Below are 23,971 nucleotides of genomic sequence, written 5' to 3' on the forward strand. Positions count from 1 at the left end.
GCTAGCTTGCCTATCAAACACGGCGGCTTTGTCTATAAGTTCACAGCTTTGTATTGGGATGGTGAATTTACCATTTTAAAACCATCAGGCTTTAATGAGACGCAGTTGATGACAAGAACTGTTGAAATTAGCTAGGATTTGTTACTAGTGGAGTGGAGTTGTATCGCAGGTGCCATAGAAGCTGTACATCAGTATGAAATCAACAAAATTATTTCGGGTTTCGTGAAGGTTTACCTCAGACGTGCCAGACTTGTTCATACGTGAGAACACTTAAGTCATCGTTTGTTGTTGCTAATTTAACCACAGCAAACTAACTTGAGGTGGCTGTTTCAAAAATAAGTCATTTAATTTACTTATAGAAGTTTAAACTTCTATTTCAAAGCCCTTATAGATCATGTGGAGTTAAACTATGTTTTTTTTTTTTAATTGCTGTGCATCAAGGCTTCTTTCAGCCTGCATGGATGCATGCTAAGATCCCAGTGTTTAGGTGTAAATTTATTTATTATTGTATTTTTTTTTTTTTTTAGTGCTGGCTTGTCCACATTAGTGTGAGCTGCAGCACATATAGGTTGGGGGCATTCCGAATTGGTAAATAAAAACAAAGTAAATCTTACTTTCAGTTTGTATCATAAATTATCTAGCTAATAAGAAAGCAATGGCAAAACCTGTACTTGTGGAAGTTGCAAGTCACTTTGCAACACTGTGCTTAGCCTCTCACCATTGTAAAGAACTTGGACGTCAGTTCATAGTTATTATAAGATGCGGAGTGACAGTGCACGCTGAGATTGTGTTTCACATTTTGTCACTAGTCAGTAAAAGAATGCAGGTGGCAGGTGGACAACTGGACAAACCCTTGGCAGCATGCATGACTAGGCAATGTTCCCTTCCATGTTTAATTGCTTCACACAATGCGTATTTGTGCAACCCTCCTCCCTTTTTCACTGGCCATCTACTTGTAGGTGTTCTCCTAATAAAATAGAGCACTTTTTAATTATTATATACGCCCCTAAAACAGAATTGTATTACAATTATTCGGTTGTTACGCATCTGCTACAACAGTTTCACATTTTGCCAAGCCTGTGTTTCATTTTTAATTAAGTCTTCAGTGTATCTTTTAATAACCACCACAATCTCTGGATAGATGTAGGAGAGTAGAAATGCTGCATAGTAGTTGTAATACCTAATTAAGTAGTGGTGTTCATTTGCGACTATTGACTGGACATTTTCCATGTATTGTTACATCTGAGTGCCTGAGTGCTTCTAAACTAGACATTAACTGGAGAGTATGCATTCATTAAGTGCTAAGATGATTATGGGGTTTTTGAATATGGAGAAATTAGTATCGCCTCCCAATTAAACCACACTGTTGCAGCGTCTACTATAATCATTCTTTTAAAAAATATTTAGCTCATGGCCTTCATCACCTCCTTGCTGTTGCTTTTCCAGGTCTTTTCGTTGACATTCTGACGGAGTCTGACGTCAACAACGAACCGGTGATTTTTATTACAGTATTATTATTTTTAAGCGCGAAACACACAAAACTCTCAAGGTCCAAGACGATATGGCAGGTAGGTTTGTTGCTGCTTTCTCACGTTTGCGTACCGGCGCGCTTCTTTGACAGGCTGTGCTTGACAGCTTGAGCATGACAACTGAGGAAGCTAGTCGGCTAAGTTAGCATTCCTTGAGCTAGCTTGCCTATCAAACACGGCGGCTTTGTCTATAAGTTCACAGCTTTGTATTGGGATGGTGAATTTACCATTTTAAAACCATCAGGCTTTAATGAGACGCAGTTGATGACAAGAACTGTTGAAATTAGCTAGGATTTGTTACTAGTGGAGTGGAGTTGTATCGCAGGTGCCATAGAAGCTGTACATCAGTATGAAATCAACAAAATTATTTCGGGTTTCGTGAAGGTTTACCTCAGACGTGCCAGACTTGTTCATACGTGAGAACACTTAAGTCATCGTTTGTTGTTGCTAATTTAACCACAGCAAACTAACTTGAGGTGGCTGTTTCAAAAATAAGTCATTTAATTTACTTATAGAAGTTTAAACTTCTATTTCAAAGCCCTTATAGATCATGTGGAGTTAAACTATGTTTTTTTTTTTTAATTGCTGTGCATCAAGGCTTCTTTCAGCCTGCATGGATGCATGCTAAGATCCCAGTGTTTAGGTGTAAATTTATTTATTATTGTATTTTTTTTTTTTTTTAGTGCTGGCTTGTCCACATTAGTGTGAGCTGCAGCACATATAGGTTGGGGGCATTCCGAATTGGTAAATAAAAACAAAGTAAATCTTACTTTCAGTTTGTATCATAAATTATCTAGCTAATAAGAAAGCAATGGCAAAACCTGTACTTGTGGAAGTTGCAAGTCACTTTGCAACACTGTGCTTAGCCTCTCACCATTGTAAAGAACTTGGACGTCAGTTCATAGTTATTATAAGATGCGGAGTGACAGTGCACGCTGAGATTGTGTTTCACATTTTGTCACTAGTCAGTAAAAGAATGCAGGTGGCAGGTGGACAACTGGACAAACCCTTGGCAGCATGCATGACTAGGCAATGTTCCCTTCCATGTTTAATTGCTTCACACAATGCGTATTTGTGCAACCCTCCTCCCTTTTTCACTGGCCATCTACTTGTAGGTGTTCTCCTAATAAAATAGAGCACTTTTTAATTATTATATACGCCCCTAAAACAGAATTGTATTACAATTATTCGGTTGTTACGCATCTGCTACAACAGTTTCACATTTTGCCAAGCCTGTGTTTCATTTTTAATTAAGTCTTCAGTGTATCTTTTAATAACCACCACAATCTCTGGATAGATGTAGGAGAGTAGAAATGCTGCATAGTAGTTGTAATACCTAATTAAGTAGTGGTGTTCATTTGCGACTATTGACTGGACATTTTCCATGTATTGTTACATCTGAGTGCCTGAGTGCTTCTAAACTAGACATTAACTGGAGAGTATGCATTCATTAAGTGCTAAGATGATTATGGGGTTTTTGAATATGGAGAAATTAGTATCGCCTCCCAATTAAACCACACTGTTGCAGCGTCTACTATAATCATTCTTTTAAAAAATATTTAGCTCATGGCCTTCATCACCTCCTTGCTGTTGCTTTTCCAGGTCTCAGTCAAGAGAAGATTGCCAACTTCCTAAAGCGCCTACAGGCAGAGCCCCGCTACCTGTTAGCCCAGAACGTGTCCACCTGCATCGACCCGCTGGAAGTTTGCCTACACCGGCAGACTGTCCAGGATACGGTACACATCTTTCAGCATGCTATCCCCACAGAGGGCAAGCCTGTCACTAACCAAAAAAGCTCAGGTAGTTATTCCATTCTGTTCTTATCTGGAGTTTTTTGTACATGGATAACTTGAGATAATGGACGTTAAAGTAATCTTTTCCAATTTCCAGGTAAAACCTTTGACCTGTGTTAAAGCTTTATTAACTAAGCATGAAATGTTTTGCGTAATATTGCAACTTTATTGCCATGGTGAGTGTGGGAAAAGAATTAACCACAATCATAAAACTGAAACTCATTAACTTGTATAGTCTCACTTAACTTTGTTAGCGCATATCATATAGGAATGTGCAGCAGAATGATTACTGAAGCATGCATCATGCTTTCTAACATTATAATCATACAGCTGTGTTAAAAAAAAACTTTCTGTTGTGTAATAACAAAAGTTGTGTACTCACCTCTAAGTTGAACGCATAACGGAGATTACAATTTGTCTTTTTTTTTTTTTTCTTCTAGTGGTGAGTTAGCCATGCTGTATTGAGTACACGCGCTAGAGTTGTATCCCATTTTTGCCAGTATGCCCCCACAACATCGCAAGAAGATCCATTTCCATTAGTATGGTCATCATCACATTTTTCCTCTTTCCCATTTTCAGTACGTATCTTTGGTGGTATCACAAAAATCAGCCCCCACGTCAAGAATCTCGATTTCATGATATGTGGCCATTTAACGTTCGACGCTTGACTGAATTTTCTCTGTAATTCTATAATTTATTATAGGAATACATAATGCTGTGTAGAACTCAGTTCATTTTTTGCGTGTCACTTTTGTGTTCCACTTCTGTGCAGGAGTCATACCCAAACTAACATGCCTGTCTACGTTCTTCTTCATCAGGAAGATGTTGGATCTTTTCATGTCTCAATGTCATACGACTTCCCTTCATGAAGAAGTTTAACATAGAGGAGTTTGAATTTAGTCAAACCTATCTCTTCTTCTGGGATAAGGTGAGATTTTGCAGTGCATGCACTTTCAGTTTCTCCACATTATGACAGGATAATGCATTCTGGGTAAGCTTTCTTTCAATTATTACTATTTTGTGTGTGTGTGTGTGTGTGTGTGTGTGTGTGTTCTCGACAGATTGAGCGGTCTTACTTCTTCCTTCATGCCTATGTGGAGACAGCACAGAGGAAGGAGCCGATGGATGGACGCCTGCTACAATTCCTTCTTTCCAATCCAGCCAATGATGGAGGACAGTGGGATATGTTGGTCAATCTCATTGGTTAGTTGTAGTTCGGAATCTGCTATTGGTGAATTGTATCTTGTGTGTCATTTGTAATTTTGCTAAATTATTCAGCAAAATACATTTATTTTATGAAATTAACTGGACTCATTATGACTGTAGATCTTCCAAACATTTATTAAAAAATATTTTTTAAACAACCTGCATAATATAATGAGATGCAATACAACTTTATAGAAATTGGACCTTTACAGATCCTAAGGAGCCATCCCTCTGCCAATATCATTGTTTTCAGTTACACATCACAGGCACATTAATGCATGTAACATGGTAGATATGGCCAGCCAACTGTCATATGAAAAAACATCCAAACAAAGATTTGTTTAGGTTTGAGTCACCACTTTACTCCGCTTTCCCATTGTGCGTAATTCAATTCAGTTCCATCCTTCCGTTATCTGCATCTTCTGCTCTAAATCTATAAGTCTTCCCTCACTACATTCTAAAATGTCCTCTTTGGTTTTCATCTTTGCCACCTACCCAGCAGCTCAGTTTCCAGCATACTTTTACCAATATATTTATTGTGCGTTCTCTGCACATGTCAAACCATCTCAGTTTGTCCTCTCTAGTTTTGTCTCAGAACTCATTCTTGCTCCTGTCCATCCTTGTCACTCCCAGACAGAACCAGTCACACAGCTGTACTAAAATTCTCTCATATTGTCTTTTGTTCAGAAAAGTATGGTGTCATACCAAAGAAATGCTTCCCAGAGGCACACAGCTCAGAGGCCTCCCGCAGAATGAATGGCATTCTCAATCACAAGGTGTGTATGTATTCTGTTGAAGACACCCAACAACTCCTAAAATTGCCCTTGGAATTGATGACTTTTTGTGACTTTGTCCAATTGTGTCACACAGCTGAGAGAATACTGCTTGAAACTGAGGAGCATGATAGAGAGTGACAAAACTCAATCGGAAATCTCCGACGCCATCAATACCATGATAGAGGAGGTAATTTATGAATCTGTTTTTATAGGAAACATTTATTTTAACGTACAATATAAGAAGGATGATTCTAAAGTCTCCAGAATATTTCCAGGAGTCTTTTAGGACAGAGAAATAACACTGCAGAAAGTTACTAGTTTCTTGCTCGTGTCTGTAGCAGAAGCTACACTACACCTTTTTTCTAGTCCATCTGACTGAGCCGGGATTTTTTTTCCAACTATTTGAGGAAAAGCTCAGTGATTGAATGTTGGTTATTTTTAAGCCTTATTGTTTCCATTTTTGGGTTTGTTGGTTGATCAGAATTATGTAATACAACAAAATTAGGGTGGAAGTTGAATCCTTATTAATGTAGCAGACCATAAGTAACTCTAGGCTCAATTCCCACACTCATCACAATTTTCCTGTGATTATAACCTTGCGTAGTTCACACTTCACCCGCACAGATCCTACTGTATCCCTGAACAGGGTAAACGGAAAAGATTAGATGGATGGATGGAATGGACAATTAACTATTGCTGATCTTTCTTTTGTATTCAAAACAGCCAACGTAGTAGACCTTGTATCGAGTGTGAAGAGAGCATCCCATTATTGCCCGAGTGCCCATGAGTCTCTTTCTTTCATGATTCATAGAGCAATCAGTCATGATGAACGCATGTGCTCAAGAAAGGAGCCAAGTACCACCACAGTAATGTTCCATGTGAACCAGAAGAGGGGGCTGTTAAATAACAGTTTACTGAGAGAAGGGTCGTTGGCAGTCTACAAGGCTTAAAAATACCTTCATTAATAAAACAATAATTATCTGAAATATTAAAGATCTCCTGATATGAGCTTTGCAGCAATTACACCAACCATCCTCTGAACGCCCTAATACTGTATCAAAAGAACACAAAATTGTACCTTGTTGTAGAGTTGCAGCCTCCATGAGGAAGGTTTACACTTAACCTAGCATCAAACGAGCGGATTTTGGTGAGCGTGGCCAAGGCTCACCAGACTTCCGTGTGTTTTTGACTACAAAATGAGTTGGGTGTGACCAAGTCTCATCTTTTCAGTGTGCTCCTGTTTACAAACAATCTTCACATCTGCACCTGAAGTAATATTGGCTCATTAGTTTCTTTTTTTTTTTTTTTTTTTTTTTTTTTTTTTTTTTTACATTTTCTTTTTGTGAGCGACCAGCGGGGCCTCACCCAACCCGGCGGGTGTAGGTGGCACGCCCGCCCCCCACCCCACCCATCTGGCACCACGATAGGCGGACAGGGCCAGCGCAGCAGGGCTACTGGACAGCCCACCGGCCACTGGAGCCCGCCCGGGGCGCCAGGAGTACTACCGGAGTGGGGCAGGCCTCAAACCCCCGCCCGGCCCCCGGAGCCCGACGCCCGGGCCAGGGAGGGAGCCCCAGGCCCAGGGAGAGGGAGGGGGCGGGGGGCAGACAGGGAAGGGGGGAGGGGGAAGCGGGGAGGAGACGACAAGAAGGCGAAAGGGCGGCTGCAGGGCAGGAGGGGGGGGAGGGAGGGCGACAAGGGAAAAGGGACCGGGAGGCAGAGGAGGATGGGCGGGGGGAGGCGAGGAGGGAGAGGCGACGGGGGGGAGGAAGGAGGAGGGGAGAGGTAACCACGGGGCACACCAGAGGCCCACCCGCCCCGAACCGCGCCGCCGGGCACGGAGCAGCGGACCGCGCCGGGACGGCACCGCCCCGGGCACCAGGGAAAGCACCCCGACACCGCACCCCACAGGGGGCCCAGGGAGCGGCCAAGGCGCAACCGCTACCGAGCAGACAACGGGGGGGGCGGAGCTACCCCCGCCCGACCACGGGGGACGGCGTCAAGCAAATTGACTAATTAGCATGCAGTAACACCAAGTGTTGATGCTTAGTGCCCACTAGAAATAAATCTTAAGGAGTTAGTGAGTATAGTGTCGTATAGTGTGGTATGCTCGAGCCCACTAGCAGCAACTAGGTTCCTGACTATATAAAAATAAAAACAATCAGATACAAAATACCAAATACAGAAGCAGCGAAAACAGAAGTTGTAACGATGTGGTGGCTCTCGTTAACAGGCAGAATCTAGGCAGGATTAAGTTGCCAAATTAACTCATTCACTGCCAGTCATTATAGAAAATTTTTACATTTCCAATACTCACGTGATATTCCATTCAATAATTATATATAAACCGAATCTACCAAATAACAGAATAGACTCCCTACTTTTTGTCCCGTCCCGTTCTTTTATAATTGACAGCAGAAAAATGTAGGTTTGCCAAAATACAGCCATTTCTCCCATGGACTCTTGAAACTGTGTTTATTTCCTATAAAATGGGGCTATGATGTCATCTACCGGTGGTTGGGCATCAGTAAAGTTGTTTCCAAGTTTTATATTTACAGTGGAGCATGCTCAGATTCGCCCCCATTTAGCACCGCTCTAAAAAATACAATTGACAAGTATACTTGTCAAAGGCAGTGAATGAGTTAAGATTAAAATATTCTATGTACATAGACCACGTTTGTTTAAATCTTGATACTTGATTTTTATTTAAGGCAGAGATTTTTTCCATTGAGATATAATGTATTAGTAAGTTTAACCAGTGGTCGATATTTAGAGATTGTTTATTTTTCCAATTGACAAGGATTATTTTTTTAGCAATAGTAAGGGCTATAAGTATAGATTGAGATTGTTTACATGGTAGCTCAGTTATTATTAAGTCACCTAGTAAACACAATCTTGGAGATAAAGGAAGCCTACAGTTTAATATATCAGCGAGCTTTTCCAAGATTTTAGTCCAGAAATACAGCACTGGAGTACATGACCATAAAGCATGAAGATAAGTATCGGCAGTGTTTTGTGAGCACTGGAGACAAATGTCGGAGTCAGAGAGTCCCATTTTTTTCATCATATATTGTGTAATATATGTTCTATGAAGTATCTTATATTGGATAAGTTGCAAATTTGTCTGTTTGGTCATTTTAAATACATTTTCACAGATTTGGGTCCAAAAGTCTGGTTCCGGAACTATAGACATAGGCCGTGGGGTGAACCCCCAAAAAGTGCCTAGAAAATGAGTTTCGCTCCACTGTCTGGGCACTACTTGTTCAATGCATTTTTTGATAGATAATACCCTTCTGAACTTTGGGTTAAAAGTTCACCCAATGTTTTCCTGCCCCAATTTTGTCACAAGCCAGAAATGCATATATAGGTAAATAACAAAAAACGAAAAATTTTTGCTGCAGTTTTTGGTTTTAAAACGTCTTACATTAAATTTGGCAACAGAATATCATTCCCAGATGTTATAAATACATGTACCTAACATCAGAAACAAGTATTGGTGGTTTGGTGCAATCATGTGAATTTAGATCATTAAATTTGTGCCAAAAAAAAACAAAAAACGCTTCAACTGGAAGTGACACCAGCACACGAATGTTACATTTAGCAATGTTTATGTTTCATATATGAAAACAATTTACAACCTACTACGTCATGAAAGGTACACAAGAAGCAGCATACATTGGCCAAAAATACTACAATGCACCACCAACCTGGAACAAGGCAAAATGGACTAGATGAAAATAGATGCATTCAGAGCCCAGATTATTATAACATATAGAATATTTATTAAAGTATCAGATTATGTCATCACAGCATGTTATTTATGCCCGACACACAATAAAATATTAATTAAAAAAATTTAAAAAATCAAATAAAAATCAATTGTGCATTCACAATAAAACCATGGAACTTCAATGGAACAGCTTTGTTTTGGGCATTTTTTTGTGGAAAATGGAATACAGACATTTTTATTTTTGCTTGAAAAGTGTTAAAATGGAGAGTTAACATCTTGATAATGAAACAAACAAAATGGCAGATTTTACATAGATTTTACAGCCCTGCACTGTAAAGTGTCCTCGTATGCCCTGTAATTTTCCAACCTGATGTTGTACCAGCTATGTGTTAGTGTCATTTTCTTGGCTTACGTCAGTAGACTCAGTAGTTGATGTATCTGATGAGTGAGGTACCCTGTGTAAAAGTTTGTCAGTTGTTGATAATGTCTCTACAAAAACCATTTCAGAGTTGTTGCTGGAAAGGGGTGTGAAAAACCAGCTGGGGGAAATCACGCCTGAATCTTCGTTTCAGTATATCCTGCCTGAAATAGAAAATTAAAGGGAAAGATGAGCACAAGATACACATATTCACATCACACTAGGGCTGCTCTATTATGGAAAAAAATACTCATCACAATTATTTTGGTAATAATTGAAATCAAGATTATTCAAAACAATTATATTTGTTCAAATCAAGAAAATATTTAAACATTTGAAAATAAGACAATTACAATCATATAATATATAATTATGTAAGTTGCTTTTGGATCCAACAAAATTCATAATATATTATTATTATTATTATTATTATTATTGTTGTTGTTGTTGTTATTATTATTATGTTAGCAAAAATTTGAAGTTGGGGTGCAGTGTGTGCAGTAAGCTAGTTTTGACACAGGTGTGTGGTAAAATAACTCGTGTGGGCGTGCCACAACTCAAAATTAGTATTATTAGTGCTGCAGCTATCGAATATTTTGGTATTCGGATATCCTACTGAAAATTCTAGTGAATAATCGTATATTTGGATAGAAATAAAAATACACCTATAGGCCTATATACTTTCTTGGTCAAAGAACAATTATAAATACAGAAGACAAAAAAAAAACCACATTTGCATGTAATAATTAACAACCAACTGTTTTTCATTTTTAGAGAATCAATTTTATTTATTTATTTTTCATCATCTCATCTGCCTGCAGCAACCCGCCTTTACACAAAAAAGAATTACATTATAAGTGTTATTGTCACATCACCTCTTTACAGTATATGCATATCACAGATTTAAGTAAAGTAAAGTGTTTGTTGAGGTTGGTGAGAGAGAGTTTGGGGGAAAGGGAGGGTGTAGCTGTGCCTCTCTATTATGACTGATGGGCACAGGTAACCCGAGTTTGGTAACCACTGTTGGATTCACTCGATAAATCATTCAGCAGCTCGCGTTTTTACTAAACTATAGCCTTAAAACTTAACCTAGCAACAAATTATTTTCAACCCTATACTAAATATCGGTCACATTAATAACAGAAATGGGCACGCGTGTGGGTAGCACATACCTGCTGACAATGTTTCTGCTTTGGCGAGATGATCCCTCTTCCGTGTTCCTTCCGATCCCAGACGAGTATAGTTTGAAATTTATTTTTACAAATGATGCAGATGGCTGGAAGGACGGGGCCAGCTGAAGCGATGGGCAAACCTGAACGGGAACGAAGTTTTTTCCCCACTTTCTTTTTAACTTTTTTCTCCTTTCGCTCTTCTTCGCTCGCCGACGTTGTGGTCGCCATTTTTGATATGCGGTTGCTATGGTGAGGAGAACGCAGCAGCTACCTGATTGGCTCATGTGACCTAAATCACACCGCTACCGACCTAATGGCACTACGCCCACACCAGAGATCACTGCGCCTCATCGCAAAATAGTGCCGGGGTTTCACCACCGAAAACACAAAATTGGCGGGTTTTCACAGGGTGAACTCCACGGATTCTTACTTACTACTGATAAATCTATTTTATGAAGTAAAGATTATTTAGTGCCCCTGGTAGTGGAGCGAAACAGAACGAAAACGTGTCTGACCTGACGGCCTAACAAGTCTTTTTCCCATTTTAAAGTCGGTAAATACGTTTTATTTGTGTATAAAAATAACTTATATATTTTTGATATTTTCTTTATTGTTGTTGGAGAAAGCTTTATAATATCTTTAGCTAAGACAGGCAGTTGGAGCGTATATCATCGGCATATAGATTAATTTTATGTTCTATTGTCCCGGAGTGGATTCCTTGGATCCGTCTATCCTGACGTATAGCTAATGCAAGCGGCTCAATAAATATAGCAAATAATAAAGGAGACATTGGGCACCCTTGTCTTGTACCCCTTTGTAGAGTAAAACTCTGTGATGTAATCCCATTAGTAGTAACTGTAGCTTTAGGAGAATCATATAATATTGAGACCCATTGAATGAATGACTCCCCGAAGCCGAATTTATTTAAGACAGCAAAGAGGAAGGACCAGTTAACTTTATCGAAGGCTTTTTCCGCATCCAGCGAAATAACAACTGCCTTTTTATCATACCGCTGTGACATACTAATCAAGTTAAAGAGCCTCCTAATATTATTAGTAGAATGACGACCTTTAATAAAACCTGTTTGATCGCTATGAATAATTGTCGAGATTACTGTCTCTAGTCGAGATGCCAAGGCCTTAGCGATAATTTTAATATCGGTATTAATTAGTGATATCGGTCGGTAACTTGGTGGGAGGGTGGGGTCTTTTTCTGGCTTTAATAAAAGTTTAATTGCTGCTATATTCATATCTTGACGTATATCACCCTTACTTTTAATTTCAGTTACTACTCTTACTCTTGGCTCATTAGTTTCAATAGTCGGTATTGATCCCAGGGTAAGTGAAGATGTTCTGCTAATCCACGTTTGTATTGTCCCAAATTCCTGACGCAGTCGGCAGTTAAATGTTTGCCACAAACTGTCAGGGCTTCTAACCCTCTTCACATTTTCCGGGTACAGCTACTGGGATTGACACCCCCGTACTGGTCGAACCATAAATCCTACGGGGAAAATGAACACATCCCCGGAACCGGGTCGACCTTGGCTTTCCAACGGCATCGGTGCCGGCCCTCCACGACCCTCCAGGCCGGAGATATGGGGCGCGAAATCGGCCACCCCACTCGCGGGAACTAACATGTTTTGGGATTTGCTTGGGCATATTTAATGCATAAACACAGTCCAACCACAAGCCTTTCTGTGGCACAAGAAAAATGTTTTTCTTGTCCTCTGTACAATCTGGTTCAGAGCAGTTGCTATGGGGTTGTTTTGCTGCCATGCTGTCCTCCTCCTGCTGCTGCTGCTGTTTGTTTGCTCCGGCGGGGGGGTTGAAAATTGTGAGGGTGGAGTTCACACTGAGCTAGTGACGTGTAAAACCGAAAAGGGTGGGGTTAGTGACGTGTAAAACCGACCTGCTGAAACAGCCCATTTGAGAGTGCTGTTTGAGCTAATGTGATACAAAAAAAAAAAAAAAAAGGTAAACATTTCATATGAGGGGACCTTTAAAATGCAATGCTAGAAACTTAGCTAATAATTGCTAAACAATAATATGCTCTTGCTAGAATGAATAGAATCAATTTGAATTCATGTACAGACTAAATAGTCCTTAGGTGTGACTGTGAGTATGAATAGTTGTTTGTCTACATCAGAGGTGCCCAAGTCAAGTCCTCGAGAGCCCCTATCCAGCCTGTTTTCCCTCCAACACAGCTGAAACCAATGATCAGCTCATCAGCAAGCTTTGCAGAAGCCTGATTATGATCCTGATCATGAATCAAGTGTGTTTGTGGAGAGAAACATGGAAAGCAGGCGGTATAGGGGCTCTCGAGGACTGGACTTGGGCAGCTCTGGTCAACATATGCCCTGTGGTTATTGTACAATGCCACTTGACCAAAGTCAGCAGCTCCAACATACTCACCAGGCCGAATAAGGACAACTGCAATAGAAAATGAATGGACATACTGTAATGTGTATAGAGTAATGGAAACATCCACCCAGTTGTTGCAAGTGGTAGCACATGTACATTTGTATATCTGAACGAGTGGACCACACTGACCACAAAGCTTATCAGAATCATTTGCACATTAACATCTAACTCACAAAGTTGAAAATGGTGGTTCAAGCTGAATAAAAAAAAAAAAAATCATTGTGTGATTGCTGAAACCTCTTTATGTGCAAGTGTGTGTTTTCATATGAGAGAGTCAGTCGATCAATCTCCAACTGAGACGTGTTCCCCAACACAGCATCGTGTTAAGCAGCCTTTGTTGATGCCTGTTTTGTTGTATTCTGCTGTTGGCTTGTTTGTTTAAACACACACGCACACTTTTTGTAACTGCAAAAGTTGCAGACACAGTGTTGCGTGTCTGCTGAGGTGGGCCTGATGGTAGTCAGTGTTTGTTTGTCCACCTGGAAGTGGTTTGTTTTGTGAAACACTCTTCACTCAAGGCCAGCTGCAAAGGAGAATTTGCTCATGTTAAAAGAATGAGTTGGATAGCATGTGTGTCGTGCAAGTACATTTGATTAGTATCATAAAAAAAAAAAAAAGTATATAAACCGATGTTAATAAGCATCAGTACTGTACATGTTTTGCCATTTGTAGTCAGCCTTCATTTTGCATTACTGAGTATACTCCTAGTTTAAGATTTATTGAGTGAAATTTATCCACTCCAGTGTAGTTTTTTCTTATCGTGCGGATGTTATTCAAGGATCGCTTGTTTGGTTTGTAAACATTCTCTTTTACATGTGTGTGGATAAGGGGCGGTGTCATGTGCGTATGCATCAGTGGGTGTGCATGTCTCTCAGCATCAAAGCGCCCCGTCAGTCCTACTTTGCAAAGTGTTGTAGTGACATTGACATTGACACCCTTCTGATCTCGTGTCTGTGGCTGTACCTGGTCTTCATCCTGTCTTCATTACGTGTGCATGACAAGCAGATGGGGTACATGTGTGTTGTTTCTAACTTTGATGACACCAAATGCGCCATATGTATCTAATTAGCAGCAACACCCACGTTAAAACCCAAAAGCAGAAATTGACAAACACAATATTTTCATTGAATTCACTATTTCAGCAGTTCTCCACCTTTTGTCCGTGTTGAGCTGTGTTCTTTCATGCAGTCAGACTCGCTACACATATGGACTGATTTAAAAAATAATTAAACCATGGACAATTGGGCATGATGTTATAGGCTGTATGATATTGTCATTAAACAGTCAGCATTCGTCCATGTTTCCATATTTTAAGTTGGTAAGTTATCTATGATAGGCTGTGAACAGGATATGCAATTTGGATTGGATGGATGGATATTACACTTTGACTGTAATAATAATAATAATCTCCTAAATCATGTTTTCAGATGTTTCAGGAATCACAATGAATTGAACCATTTGCATCATGAGATGATTTTTGGGAAAATTTTATTTTATTTTATTTATTTTTATTATTTTTTTGCAAAAAAATAAGGACTTAGGCATTTATTTTAAGTGGGTACCGAAATGAATCCTGCTTAGTTTGTACTATTGCATTAAGTACAGTAGGTCTAGTTTTTTAAATGCTAAAATAATGTGTTTAATATGTTCTGGAAATACTGAATGTGATTTTATAGGAGCAAAAATTTAAAAATAAATTGAATAAATTACGAGTTACTTGTTAGAAGACTATTGAAAGTTTACGAAAATTATTTTAAAATAAATAAATAAATTTAAGGCGGCACGGTAGTCGAGTGGTTAGCACGTCCGCTTCCCAGTTCTGAGGTCTCCGGTTCGAGTCCAGGCTCGGACCTTCCTGGGTGGAGTTTGCATGTTCTCCCCGTGCCCGCGTGGGTCTTCTCCGGGTACTCCGGTCTCCTCCCACATTCCAAAGACATGCATGGCAGGTTAATTGGGCGCTCCGAATTGTCCCTAGGTGTGCGTGTGAGTGTGGATGGTTGTTCGTCTCTGTGTGCCCTGCGATTGGTTGGCAACCAGTCCAGGGTGTCCCCCGCCTACTGCCCAGAGCCAGCTGAGATAGGCGCCAGCAGCCCCCGCGACCCTTGTGAGGAATAAGCGGTCAAGAAAATGGATGGATGGATAAATAAATTTATACAGTGTAAATATTACTTGCGGTGATTCATTGTTGTTCTGATTTTTTTTTTTTATATATAAACAAGTGAACAGAAAACACGGATTTTAAGAAGTGTTGTTTTTAATTCAAATAGCATGCAGTTAGCATGTTCTCCCCGTGCCCGCGTGGGTCTTCTCCGGCTACTCCGGTCTCCTCCCACATTCCAAAGACATGCATGGCAGGTTAATTGGGCGCTCCGAATTTTCCCTCGGTGTGCTTGTGAGTGTGGGTGGTTGTTTGTCTCTGTGTGCCCTGCGATTGGCTGGCAACCAGTCCAGGGTGTTCCCCGCCTACTGCCCAGAGCCAGCTGAGATAGGCGCCAGCAGCCCCCGCGACCCTTGTGATGAATAAGCGGCCAAGAAAATGGATGGATGGATGGATAGCATGCAGTTAAGTAGGAATAATATTGTTTACAGCAAGAAATGTACAGTTTACTTGGGGTCACAGGACACTCTAAAAAGTATTGAGTAAGAAATAACCCAATTAACTCATTCACTGCCTTTGACAAGTATACTTGTCAATTGTATTTTTTAGAGCGGTGCTAAATGGGGGCGAATCTGAGCATGCTCCACTGTAAATATCAAACTTGGAAACAACTTTACTGATGCCCAACCACCGGTAGATGACATCATTGCCCCATTTTATAGGAAATAAACACAGTTTCAGAGTCCATGGGAGAAATGGCTGTATTTTGGCAAACCTACATTTTTCTGCTGTCAATTATAAAAGAACGGGACGGGACAAAAAGTAGGGAGTCTATTCTGTTATTTGGTAGATTCGGTTTATATATAATTATTGAATGTAATATCACGTGAGTATTGGAAATGTAAAAATTTTCTATAATGACTGGCAGTGAATGAGTTGGTCAAAAATGGGACTGATCCACTACTTGGGTTAATTTGACCCAACTTTTTTAATTGTTTCGTACAAAACCACCCATTTTATTTTTAAACAGGTTCCCCGCCAATTGCAATGCAAGAATCGTTCACCATCTACCAAACTGCTGCTTAACGTGAAGTTTGCTGCCACCATCCAACACTCATAACTCCAATTTGTGCTTGAAACTCAAGATAAAATAATTGTCCAAGAAATGGGTTGCATTTTAAAAAAAAAGCATGAGTCGAGGAATGACTGTTGACAGCTTAGCTTCATCTTTTCGTTTCTGCCACCGATGGAATGCTAGATGGCTTCTTAATTGTTCAGTCTCTTTTTTTTTTATTATTCAGGATGTCAGTTGGATATATTCAGTCCGGTTGGCGGAGAAAAACAGGACGGGAGAGGTGCAAAGCATGACGGGAAATTCCTGAGAGCTTCAGCAGAGGTTAGAAGGGCCAGATTAACAGACGGCCTAGTCCAAACAGTCCTATTTAGCCCACAGGAAATCATTCTTTTGGCCAGCAGGAGGACGCACATGAAGAAATGTGAGGTACAAAAAGGGAAATGAGAGAAATGGTTGTTGGTTGGGAAGTGTTGTCGAAAGAAAAGGAGCTAAACTGGGCAGGATTAGTAGCAGCAATGGTTGTAGTATCAAATATGCAGGTACATTCGGCGTTTTGCTGATTTAAAATATGATTGAAAGGGATTCGAAAACATCCTACTTTGAATGTGTTTTACTTTACTGCACTTTGCTACGATGGCTCAATTGACTGCCCAACTTATGTGTTTGCCCTGCAGGTGTTCCGGGTGACTAGCGTTTGTCTCGGCAGCCCGCCTGAAACCATCTGTTGGGAGTACAGGGACAAGGATAAGAACTTCCATCGTGTGGGACCCCTCACCCCCCAAGAGTTTTACAGGGTGCATGTCAAACCCCTATACAACATTCAGGAAAAAGTATGTGCGACCATAATACTACTACCGTTTTTTTTTACCGTTTCTAATTTTGGGAGCAGTTCACTCTCTAAATTAAATTCTTTGTTGATGTCAGATATGCCTTGTGAATGACCCTCGACCCCAAAACCCCTATGGGAAGCTGTACAGTGTGGAGTTCCTCGGTAACATGGTTGAAGGTCGCCAGACGCTTTACAACAATCAGCCCATCGAGCTTCTCAAAAAGGCTGCTGCAGAGTCCATAAAGGAGGGAGAGGTAGGTTGAAACCAAGCCATAAGGTCTACAGCAAATGGCTTCGTTTTAAACATTGCCCCCGTTTCTCTATTAGGCTGTATGGTTCGGCTGTGATGTTGACAAACATTTCCATGGCAAGCTGGGCATTAACGACATGAATGTGTAAGTTTTACTTCTACTAAGTAATGCATGTTGATAATATTTCTGAATAACCTCCTTATTCCAGGGTACGGGTACAGAGTGCAGATAAATGGGAACCGTTTATTGGTTTTGACAGTTGAACTTTGTCAAAATCAACAGCCATGTAATGACAGGAAAATCTGGTATAACAGTAAACCAGCCTATTTCAATTTGACAAACATGGGAGTGTTTGTATAACGTCACTGTAGCAGCTTTGCATGACAAGACCAGACCTAATTCTTCCTGTGTGAGGCATCTGTCTTTCCACAGCAGAACAATTCTGATCCTTGCCCTTCAGGTGCCCCACCATTTGTCTGAGTTACTGGCGCCATGCTAAAATCTACCCAATGAACCGAGCCAGCTTTGTGCTAAATTTCTGATGCAGTCGATCAGTTTTCATTGCAGTGGCTGTTAATAACATTTGACAAGTCAGTCAAAAACTGAAAACAATAATCTGTGAATTTGTGTGCAGTGTGAATATGCTTGTTTTCTTTACTATATTTGACCAGGAAGTCCTATTTATTTCACTAACATAGCCATAATTACAGTAAATATTTATATGAAAGGCAATTGTAGGCCATAAATATAAAGTGATCAAATAAAAAATAGCAGTGTGAAAATTGAGGGTGCCATTTTTGCCATGCGACAATATATTCTTATAGTTTGAAGTGTTCTATAAAGGTCACAATTATAAAATGAAGAGTCTTATATATAGTAGTCCCTGGTATTTGTGAGTGCTTGGGACCAAGCCCTGCTACAACTAGCAAAATTGTGAAATTGACATCCCCCTAATAAGGTATATAATTGCCTATGAATGATAGAAGATTGTGGCAAAGCACTATTTGCAAGCAATATTTTATTTCTTTGACCAAGTGCAAAGATGGGAAATAAGTGAATTTTTCAGCAAATTACAGAGGCTAGTTTAAAAAAAAAAAATGTGTGTGTGAATTTTCAAATGCTGATCTGCACTTACATGGGGTTCACAGTATTGATGATTGTTAGTGTCAAGGGAAATGGCCCAGTAAAGCAAGTATTTTCTTGTGAGCATTCTAGGACATCATTCTTAAATTAGTGTTTGTGTATGTACAGCTTCAACCACGAGCTGGTGTTTGGACTTTCAGTAAAGAACCTCACAAAGGCAGAGCGTCTACTATGTGGAGATTCTCTCATGACCCACGCCATGATCCTCACTGCTGTCACGGACAAGGTAGGCACACAAACGTATACAGTACTTGAGGGTTAGGGATATCCATATTGATACTGCTTGGCATTGCCAAAAGGAACTGCAAAAAGGCAGATTCATTTACCTAGGCCAGTGTTTATTGCATTCAACTCATGCTATCACTATCAAATATTTTTAGAATCGATTATTCAATCGACTAATCAGATTCATTTTAATTTTGTAATAAAATGTATTTAAAAAAAAAAAATCCCCCTGTTTACTGTATATATTAACCAATGATTGGTGTTTATTCCGTACTTCATATTCGTATAGGGATTTTAAGGGATAACATCACGGTATTTTAAGCCCTTCCATAGTTAACTATAGGCATATAATGATTAAATCTTACTGGGATTTTAAGACAGACAATTGTCATTGCACTTTGGCATTACAAATGTGAAAGATAATTGATTGCTTTGAATTGATTTGGACAGAATGTTTACTGATAAAGGCTACTTTTGTCACTATCCCATGGAGATTTAAGAGAAAGTGGGCGTGCATTTAGTCCACAGAGGCGGACCGGTGGTGAGTCCACACGTTATGACGTCACAAAGTGACAACAGGTCGTTTTCTCAGGTTGGGTGGGGCTGGTGCTTGGAGAGCAGAATGACTGAATGGAGGAAAACGATTACTTGATTATTAAAATAGTTTAAATAGTTTCGATTAATTTGATAATTGATTACTTGTCGATTAATCAATTAACTGTGACAGTTATACATCAATCTTTATCCTTTCTTAACTGGCTGAAGTGATTCATGATGCTGTCAATTAAGTGACACCAGTTGTAAGGACACTTGCTTCCATGTGCCCCCTGCATAGCTCTAATCTCTTCATTGTCCTTTGTTTTGGATTCTCTCAGGATGGAAAAGAGGGCTATGAAAAGTGGAGGGTGGAAAATTCCTGGGGAGATGACCGTGGGAACAAAGGTAACCAAGAGTCATACTTTTTTTAAGATGTAGGTCTCTAACTCCAGTCCTCGAGGGCCGCAGTCCTGCATGCTTTAGAGGTTCCCCCCCTCAAACACACCTGATTCATCAGCAAGCTCTGCAGGAACCTGATAATGATCCTCATTATATGATTCAGCTGTATTTGAGGAGAGAAACCTCTAAAACATGCAGGACTACGGCCCTCGAGGACTGGAGTTTGACCTGTGATTTAAGACAAATATAGACTTCTTTCAAAATGTCAGCAAAACAATACAATTTGAATATTGTAATTATATAAATGAATAGACAATGTTGTTCACAATGGAGGTAACTGCTGAGCCTATTTGATCTTGGTTGCTAACCAAAATAGCAGCACCTAACCCTTAACACCCACTTTTTTCAGAGTGCCCCACAAGATATTAATTCTAAAGCTTTTAATTCAGTATTGGTCACGCTACTAACCAGAGATATAATGCAACATGATCAGATATCGATATGGATTTTATATATATGAGGCCGTACAAATCCGATGCTTCTTACCACCACCGCACCACACTTCAGTATCTTGCTGTTGTTATTCTTTCATCCCTGTGGTTTATCTTCCTGTGAACCCGTCATCCGCTTTGTCTCTCAGCTCAGCATTCCACTGCAAATTTGTAGGAGCTTGTCGGTTCATGCGTCATCAGGAAACACACACATACAGTACAGTACAGCACTATATACAGACGAGATAGTGTGAAAGATGCTTTCATAATATTTGTTTGAACCCACAAAGTGACTGGGAAAACATGAAATTTCATAAAAAAGACAAGAGTTCCAGCCTTTCGGCAGCCAAATTAATAAAGATTTGACAACAAATGTTTGAGTGAAAGCGTTCTCTTGGGAACCTGGGGGCCTGCCTTGCTGATAAAAGCTAAGGCGGAAACAGATGTAGGGAGGTTTCGGTTCTGACCATGAAAGATAAAGACATGAGATGGACCAGTACTGGCCACCCTATACAGGTACAGCTAGCCTCCATTGAGGGGATATGAAAAGCAAAGCCATGTACCGGTAGATGAGAGCTAATTTTGGAAGCGAGTCATGGCGTATGTTTACAAGGTTGACATCTCCCTTGAGGCCTTTTAATAATCTGTCTAAGCTTGAAGAGTCTCCCAGGAGAAGTTTAACTTTGTGTGTCTTCCATACGAAAGCTCTCACATCTGCAATTGCTCATATTTTCACATACTTTTGGACCAAAGCTTGGCAACGCATTGTGTTTTTCATGATCATTTTTAATTTGATGGGACATTAGCCTCAGGTAGGCTCTGTAATGCCATAAATTAGACATTTTGGAGAAGAAAAAACATAACAATACTGCCTTCTGATATCATAAGTCGAACGATGTGAACTTGATACCTGATCCTTTCACCTACAAAAACTGAAAATAGTGCCAAATATGAATTATGTTCTTAGCTTCAGCAGCATCTGGCCTGTTGGGAAGGTTGTCATTGTACATTGTATCTATGTACATTGTATCAATTTACCAGTATGTTACGTTCATAACTCAAAAAACTATTCCATGAAGCCGACAATATATTTTAGTACAGATGCAGGTGTTTGTGGCCATTTAACATTGTGGAAACATTGTTGATGCAATGGAAATGGAAAATGGCAAACATTCTAATTTTTCACAACCTACCGGACATTTTTGTACGACATGGCATATCCACCATCTGATATTACAAAGAAAAAGAAAAGGTAACCGTTAGCTGCCCCTGTTGTACAATATTTTGCTCTCCACACTTTCATTTCCTTTCCACCTCTAATTTAAACTTGTTGATGCACATATTGTTGGGGGTCAAACCGTCTACAGAAGTATTACTTCTTTAATTAATATGGTCATTTAACAAAAACACTATTCACATCTAACAACAGAATAGAAGCAACTTAAAGAATTGGAAAAAGGAGATTTGGTGCAAGACTAAGTGATGTGACTTCATGCATTGCACTTTTTAAATGTCATACGAAGACGTTAAAGGATTTTAGCCAGTTGTTACGGTACATCTGCATTCTTCATTTTCCTTGACATGTTTCTTGTTGTGAGGTAAGCAAGATGGATGCCATAGCCCTGCCGCTGCTGTGAGAGTCGACAGTCGGCCTTTCCCTCAAAACAAACAATGACATCGAGTACTATTACGATTCCGATTTGCGTACTTGGATGAACACTCTGCCGAAACGCGCACACACACACACCATCATAATACATTGTTTTGAACTTCCATGTCCTTGCATTCACCAATGTCTTTGATAACTCCACTGTGTGTGGGATTCTCTCTAAGCATGAGAGGAAAGGGGAACGAGAGAAAACAAATTGAACGCTGCGTAAGGTCTCGGTGTTCAGAGCAAAACCTCTACATCAAAGGGATATATCTAGCTTTAATTTAAAACAGTTCCCAGGTTTATTGATAAAGGGTGTTTTAGTCAAAATACACATAATCATTTCAGCAATGTTGTCACAATCTGGTTCGAGTCACACCAGCAATGAGTACGGCTTTTCGCGATGACCAGTGGCAGAGCTCACCAACCTAAACCAGTAAGTGCACGAGTAACAGTACAGTAGTAATTAATTACTGTACTACCTACTTTATCACTTGTTTCATGTTGAAGACATTTATGTTGAACTGAGAATTGACTGTGACTTGTGACTTCCTTGTTTCAGATTTCAGAAACTTCTGTTGCAAAGCTCACCAATTTCTGTAACATTTGTTAAGACTTAAACCTCAGTAGAAGTAAAGTTGAAGCTATTTTCTTCTCTGATAAGACATAATGTATCAGAGAACAACTCTGACAAAAGGTCAAGAGATCCATCGAAGAGGCCCAACTGATAATTAAACAGGTGTGCTATTTTGATCATTTGTATCTGTGTCCCTGCAGGTTACCTCATCATGACAGATGATTGGTTCTCAGAGTATGTGTACGAAGTGGTGGTCGACAAAAAGTTCCTCCCCCCGGATGTCCTGGAAGTAATGAGTCAAGAGCCTGTTGTACTTCCTGCCTGGGACCCAATGGGCTCCCTGGCCTAAGTGTGGACGCCCATCTTTTTACCTCAACCTCTGGTTTCTTTGACTCCACCCTTTTGCGGCTATATTTTCACCTTGGATGGATCGGCTATAAAAAAAAAAAAAAAAAAAGTCTACAAATCCCTGTTTAAATGCCACATTTTTGTTATATAAATATAACTTTTTAAGACCTTTTCCACGATTAATGTGACCCATAGCCTGAAATCTGAATGTTTAAAATGTCTTTTCATTTGGAAGTAAAAATAATCAACTGAGATAAAATGGTTGCACGTGTGCACACCTTGTAACTGGGAATGTGACTGTTTTCAGAATTAACCAATCACATAGTAGTTTTGATTATGTGCAAAATAAAGTTCCACTCACACAGAAGGTTTTTGTTTTCTAGCTGAAACCTGAAATTTTTGTTAGTGTTGATTTTCCACCAAGCATAATATGTTTGGAATTGTGGCCAAAAAAAAAAAAAAAAAAGAGATTTCAAGTGTGTTTTTGTAAAATGTGGCCAAGCTTGGTTGTTTTTAAGATGAGTCTTGCCACCTTACCCCCAATTCCTAGACAAATGAAGAAGGAAAAAAAAAAAAAAGGTATTTAAACAGGGGAGTGTAGAGTTTTTAAATCTACTATATGTCCCCCATGTTTCTTTGATAACATGGAAATGTTCTAGATAAGAATAAATGTTTTGTTTTTTTAGCACACTTCTTGAGTCATGTCTTTTCCTTTGAAAATTATTAAGTCCTCACCAAAGTCAAAATGTGTTTGAAGAGTTCACAAAATTCAATCAGAGATGTGGTACTGTATATGCAAAACTGTTTTTAATCCTCATTGAAATTTGCATAATCTTCCCTCGATAACTGTACCAAGGCCAAAATAATAACTAGCTAAATGAGTGCATGTGCAAATTGTAATGTTTTCTCCCAAAAGCAGGAAACACGTTTCGGTCCCAACATATGTATTTCAATTCATTTTGTGTCAGGTGCCATTGCAGAGCCCCACTGTTCATTCTCCTGCTAGCATGTGACTGCACTCAACAGTGCATGACCTCTGAACTTCCATCGACCTTTAGATGGGCAGATTAATCCCGTGAGGGAAATTAACTCTTTTACTGCCACACGTTATAAAAAAAACAAAACAAAAAACAAAAAAAACTTTAATATGACAAAGGCTTTGATCATTTCTGTCATCCTTGAAAACGTTCTATTTCATTAGATTTCGTCATGTTTCATTGTAATTTCATACACATTGAGCTCATTCAAAAGAGATCCAATGCTGCCATCTGCTGGCCATACGTAGTGCGTGTTTTTGATTCCA

At 39.6% G+C, this 23,971-nt stretch overlaps 1 protein-coding gene across 1 annotated transcript; it reads left to right on the forward strand.

Annotated features, from left to right (window-relative positions):
• The first annotated feature begins 1,429 nt into the window (after window positions 1-1,429).
• blmh (bleomycin hydrolase) lies at window positions 1,430-23,358 on the forward strand. The gene is made up of 12 exons (XM_077540559.1): window positions 1,430-1,568; window positions 3,132-3,329; window positions 4,141-4,250; window positions 4,384-4,525; window positions 5,216-5,304; window positions 5,399-5,491; window positions 16,892-17,047; window positions 17,142-17,300; window positions 17,374-17,441; window positions 18,549-18,666; window positions 19,541-19,607; window positions 22,521-23,358. The coding sequence occupies exons 1-12, from the start codon at window positions 1,562-1,564 to the stop codon at window positions 22,667-22,669; spliced, it is 1,356 nt and encodes a 451-aa protein (XP_077396685.1). The 5' UTR covers window positions 1,430-1,561; the 3' UTR covers window positions 22,670-23,358.
• The last annotated feature ends 613 nt before the right edge of the window (window positions 23,359-23,971 follow it).

The sequence above is a fragment of the Festucalex cinctus genome, chromosome 13, assembly GCF_051991245.1.
Source record: "Festucalex cinctus isolate MCC-2025b chromosome 13, RoL_Fcin_1.0, whole genome shotgun sequence".
Classification (NCBI taxonomy): Eukaryota; Metazoa; Chordata; class Actinopteri; order Syngnathiformes; family Syngnathidae; genus Festucalex; species Festucalex cinctus.

Coding starts and splice junctions, on each gene's coding strand:
- blmh (XM_077540559.1), top strand. Junction 4,526..5,215: donor TATGTTGGTCAATCTCATTG/GTTAGTTGTAGT, acceptor TCTTTTGTTCAG/AAAAGTATGGTGTCATACCA. Junction 18,667..19,540: donor TCACTGCTGTCACGGACAAG/GTAGGCACACAA, acceptor GGATTCTCTCAG/GATGGAAAAGAGGGCTATGA.